The 5,142-nt window shown below is 47.3% G+C and overlaps 1 protein-coding gene across 1 annotated transcript; it reads left to right on the forward strand.

Annotated features, from left to right (window-relative positions):
- Nucleotides 1–1,085: 1,085 nt before the first annotated feature.
- LOC139053369 (uncharacterized) lies at nt 1,086–3,377 on the forward strand. Its single transcript, XM_070530380.1, has one exon. It carries the CDS (start codon nt 1,086–1,088, stop codon nt 3,375–3,377), a length of 2,292 nt encoding a protein of 763 aa, XP_070386481.1.
- The last annotated feature ends 1,765 nt before the right edge of the window (nt 3,378–5,142 follow it).

Below are 5,142 nucleotides of genomic sequence, written 5' to 3' on the forward strand. Positions count from 1 at the left end.
ACTTTTTTTATATACGGGAACCACCCGTGCTATTTTCCATTGTGAAGGAATTTTTCCGTTTGCTAATGAGAGTTTAAAGATGTCTGTGAGGCAGCCCGGTATTTGTTCTGCGTAACACCTCAAAAATGCATTCGGAAGACTATCGGGTCCAGCGGATTTTTTAGTGTCCAGTTTCAAGAGCATCGCCAGAACACCCTCACGAGTTACTTCAATGCCATCCTCTGGTGCAGCCACTGCTTTTATTTCATATTCATCTAATTCTGAAAACACCTCGTAGACATACTGATTAAAATTCTCAGCTATTTCGGCAGCATCAGTGATAATCTTGTCCCTAACTTTTATTTTAGTAAGTGCATCTTTGGGTTTACTCAAATGCTGCCAAAATTTCTTCAGATCAGTCTTTAGAAACTCTGCTAATGTGTGTGTAAAATATTTAGTCCTGGCGCAGCTCACCTTTGATAATAGGTCATGTTTGATTTCTATAAAAAGTGGCGTTGACGTCCCCTGCTTCTTACGATATCTCTTAAGTCTACGCTTAAGGGGGGAAGCGGGGATCAGATCGCGATTTTCGCGAAAAAAATCGATTTTTGAAAAGTACGCTTTTCAGAATCTACAGCATCATTTCTATCTTGTACTGAAATATTTCACCGAAAAACAAACTCTAAGCACTTAAAATAAATATATTTGTCGGTGGCGGCGTCCACAAATCCGCCCGAAATCGCGAAAAAGCCGCGAAGTTCAACGCGCGACTGCTCGGCTTTCCCGCCACGGAGCGCCGCCATTTTGGTATCGTTGGAAAGCCCGACTCTTTGACTCTTTGTCCCAGCCCTTCCCTTCCTCCCCTGCCAGCCAGCAAGCGCACAAAAAAAGAAAAACAGGAGAGTGGCAGCACGGAGCAGCCAATGGCTGCCGCGCCCCGATTGGCTCTGCGCCGCGGCTCGTTGTAAGGCGCCTCCTCATTGGTCGACGCCGCGCCATAATGGCGGCCGAGGCAAGGAGCGCAAGGAGCGTCTGCTTTTGTCCGCTGCTGGGAAGCCTTTCTGGACTTTCCTTCTCTTGTGTATCGAGGACGTCGACCACGTGCAATGGATCCGCGCACGTTCGAAAAGAAGTACCGGACGAAGCATGCCTACGGGAAGCGGAAACGCAAGCCCGTCACAGCAAGGAAGAAGCTGCGATTGTCAGCAGGTGGTTCGGCCGAGCCGAGCGTCCGTTCAGAATCGGCGGAGTACGCGCCCAACGTGCTGTGCGATCTCTCGCCCAACGTGCTGCGGGATCTTGCGCCGAGTCGAGCACCAGCCAGCGATAGTGAGACGAACCATGACCTTTTGCCGTCGAAGCGCGGGCGCAGTGTTACTTCACCGGTGACGATCGACATGCCAGTGAGTCTCGCCGTACGCGAGCGTCCCGTCGCAAGTTCGTCCAGCACAGATCACGGAGTGAGCTTGCAGCGGTCATCGCCGCCCGACTGCAGAGCATCGGAGACGCGCTTCCGCGGTGAGTCGTTCAACGCCGAGATGTCTCCGCAGCCAACAACCGCAAGTGAAGGCAGTCCCATGCCATCGACGAGTTCCGGCGCTTCGACGGAGCTGCAACGCGGGCGCACGCTCGCTGCCGCGGATGCGCCGGCGGCCGACCTTGCCGCTCATCGCAGTGTTGACTGTTCGCCCAGTGAACGTCGCACTATTCAAGCTCACCTGGAAACACGATTTGTGTCCACGGAAACTGCAGAACTGCAAGCGTCGAGAGTTCGCGAATCGCTTCGCGCAGTTTCAGCAACGGAGCGCAAGTTCGGGCTGACTGGCTCACAGGAAAATGCCATTCCCGCACCTCCAGAAGAGGAATTTATGCTTGTTCAAGTTGCTGCTTTGAACTCGCTGATTGGTTCCCTGCTTTGCCCAACTTGTCAGCAGCCCGGCCTAGCAGTGCACCGCGAGACTGAACTGGGACTAGCTGTGAAGATGGTACTTTCATGCATTTCCTGTGGTAGTACCCTACAGTCTGAGTGGTCCTCACAAAGGAAGAGCGGCTCTAGAGCTTTCGAGGTCAACATCAGAGCTATGCAAGCAATAAAGAGCATTGGGAAAGGACCAACTGCTCTTAATGACTTCTGGGCCACCATGAATGTCTCGCATCGTGGGTTACACCACAAAACATATGATGGGCACCTCAAAAAGACTTTCAAGCCTGCCGCAGCGGCAGCTGCACACAACATCTTCACAGAGGCTGTAGAGGCAGTGAAAAAGGTGTACACTGAAATGGAGACAACATTTTCAAAGAACATAACAGTAGTGTATGATGGCACATGGTTGACACGCGGCCACAGCTCCCATACCGGCGTAGGCTGCATAATTGATTTCCATACAGGGCTTGTGTTGGACTGCATAGTTCTGTCCAACTTCTGCCTTGGGTGCAGCCGACAGCCAGCAGAAAGTGACCCCAACTATGCTGAATGGAAGCAGCAACACCAGTGCCAGAAAAACACTGATGTGAATTCTGGAAGAATGGAGGTTGAGGCTGCACTACAGCTCTTCAGGCGCTCCTTGAGCAGAAATGATTTACGGTACACAAATATAGTTTGTGATGGGGACAGCCGCATGTTTCGCACTCTATGTGATGAAGAAGTTTATGGTTTTGTGCAGCTATCTAAAGAGGACTGCATAAATCATGTGAAAAAACGAATGGGGGCTGCACTTCGCTCTTTGGTGGCCAAGGCAAAGAAAGGAGAGCCACTAGGTGGAAAGGGGGGCCTGACACAGCAGCTCATCAAAAAACTGACGAACTACTATGGCCTTGCTCTGCGGAACCACTCAGAAGTCGAGGAAATGCAAAGGGCAGTAATGGCGACGTACTACCACATCACATCAACAGATGATGAGCCCCATCATGAGCTGTGTCCCCCTGGCCCCCTTAGCTGGTGCAACCACCGATCAGCTGAGGCAGAAGGGCAGCCAGCACCAGCTCACAAGTACAAGCTTTCAGCTAAAGTTGCTGAAGCACTCCTGCCTGTGTACCAGCGCCTCTCAGACCCTCAGTTGCTGGCCCGGTGCAGAGGAGGCAAAACTCAAAACGCGGCTGAGAGTCTCCATTCAGTGATATGGTCACTAGTATCAAAAGACCAGCATGCCTCACTGTTTGCCGTGGAAACAGCAGTGCACGAGGCAATTTCAAAGTACAACTCGGGCAGTCTGAAAGCTTATTCAGACCTGTGCACAACATTGGGCCTGCGCCCTGGTGCCCTCTCTCTTCAGCGGGCTGTCGAGAAAGACTCCCAGCGAATGAAGAAGGCACGCAAAGTCCATCTCGTGAAAGGACAGAGGGCTAAGAAGTCACCTGCTGCCAAGGACACCAAGTTTTACAATGCAGGAGCATTCTAGAGAGTGTGTGCCAGTATGGAACTTTGAGGCTTGTTTTCTCAAAAGTTTGTTTTGGGCTTATCACCTCGCTCGTGGAAAGCATAGCACGGCAATGGGAGCACGGATTTTAATCCTGTTTGTTTTGCTGCAATTGCTGAAGCGTGCCTTATGTCAAGACAGTCTCAGATTTACCATTTAGCCTCACCATTTTTTTATTACACAATAATTGGAGCATGATACATTCTAAACATAAAGAGAAGGTGCATACTATATCGTTTAGAAGAAGAGCAGAGAAATTTAAAAAGAAATTAAGAGAATCTTGACTTAGACTATACTTCTTAGTAACTATTAAAAACATTTACAGACCCATAACCCATTTTGCTGTCACGCTAGGCTTTCCACGAGCAAGCAACATGTGAGCAATATATAAATAATGATAAAATAAAAACTACTGAAGATATTATTGTGAAACTTTGCAGCTGCCTGTTTGATGCTATTTCGAACCTGTATGCCAAATTTCATCACTCTAAGATAAAAAATGAAAAAGTTTGTTCCGATCCCCTCATCCCCCCTTAAAGTGTATAATTTCACAAGTAATCCATGGATGTTTCTGCTTTTTAAGTATTTTTCTGTTTGGAACGTATTTTTTAATGCAATGCCTAAGCACATTAGCGAAACTTTGCCAAGAGCTTTCCAGATAATCACATGTAATCCCAACATTTTCTTCAATATAGTCAATAATCGCCACATCGTCAGCTCTACTAAATTCCTTAACTGTAGCGACATCAAGCACACGTGTTTTTGAGTTGCCGACCTTCCAGGAAAAAGAAATTAACTTATGGTCAGATATGCCGGGTTCAATTGTAACAGTTCCTTGTCTGAATCCTTCACTAATGAACAGCAAGTCAAGAATTGATGTTCCGCGAGTACATTCACTAACTATTTGGTCAAGACCAAGAGCAAGCATAACATCAAGGATTCTATCGCTCGTATGCGATAATCCAAAAGACAGATTGTTCCAATTTATTAAAGGCAAATTAAGGTCACCCGTTACAATAACATTCTTATTTCGCAACAACAACAAACGGTCATACAATTTACTCAGAAAGCTTTCATCAGTGTCTGGAGCACGATAAACTGCACACAAATAAAACGCCGTTTCCTTCACTTTGATTTTCAAAAAAAGGCTTTCATGCTCAGCAATCTGGCTTTCTACGTCAACATCGACAAAGGATTTAGCAACCCCAGCAACACCACCCCCTCTAGATCCTCGGTCCCGCCGATATAACCGATAACCTGGTGGGACTATGTCATCGTCACTTATTTGGTCGTGTAGCCAGGTTTCAGTTATGACACACACGTGCGGATCCAAAGAGTGCAAACAATCTTCCAGTTTATCTTTTTTGTTCACAATGCTTCTTGCATTGAAAGAAACTAACCGCACATCGGACGTATCTGGCCGTTAGCTTTCAAATAAGGATCTGGTGTTGCGCTCTATCAATGTTCTAGAGTTTAGAGCAGCATCCCTTTTATAGTACCGCCCATCGATCTTCAACTTGTCATAACCCAAGGAAATCTTACTTCCAGCCTTTTTTTCAAGTTTTGCACTTTGCCAAAGATGCTTTCGTTTGCACAATGTTTCCGCGCAGTAGTCATTATCGATTCTGATGTTTTTTCCCTTTGGTTTAGATACATTGCTCCAGACCACTTTTCTCTATAGTCCTGAAAGTACATTATGACAGGGCGATTAGAAGAACTTTTCCCCAGTCTATGGATTCGAGCTACA

The sequence above is a fragment of the Dermacentor albipictus genome, unplaced genomic scaffold (assembly GCF_038994185.2).
Source record: "Dermacentor albipictus isolate Rhodes 1998 colony unplaced genomic scaffold, USDA_Dalb.pri_finalv2 scaffold_102, whole genome shotgun sequence".
Lineage (NCBI taxonomy): Eukaryota > Metazoa > Arthropoda > Arachnida > Ixodida > Ixodidae > Dermacentor > Dermacentor albipictus.

Excerpts from the sequence above, each read along its gene's own strand:
- LOC139053369 (XM_070530380.1), top strand. The coding sequence starts at position 1,086 with ATGGATCCGCGCACGTTCGAAAAGAAGTACCGGACGAAGCATGCCTAC.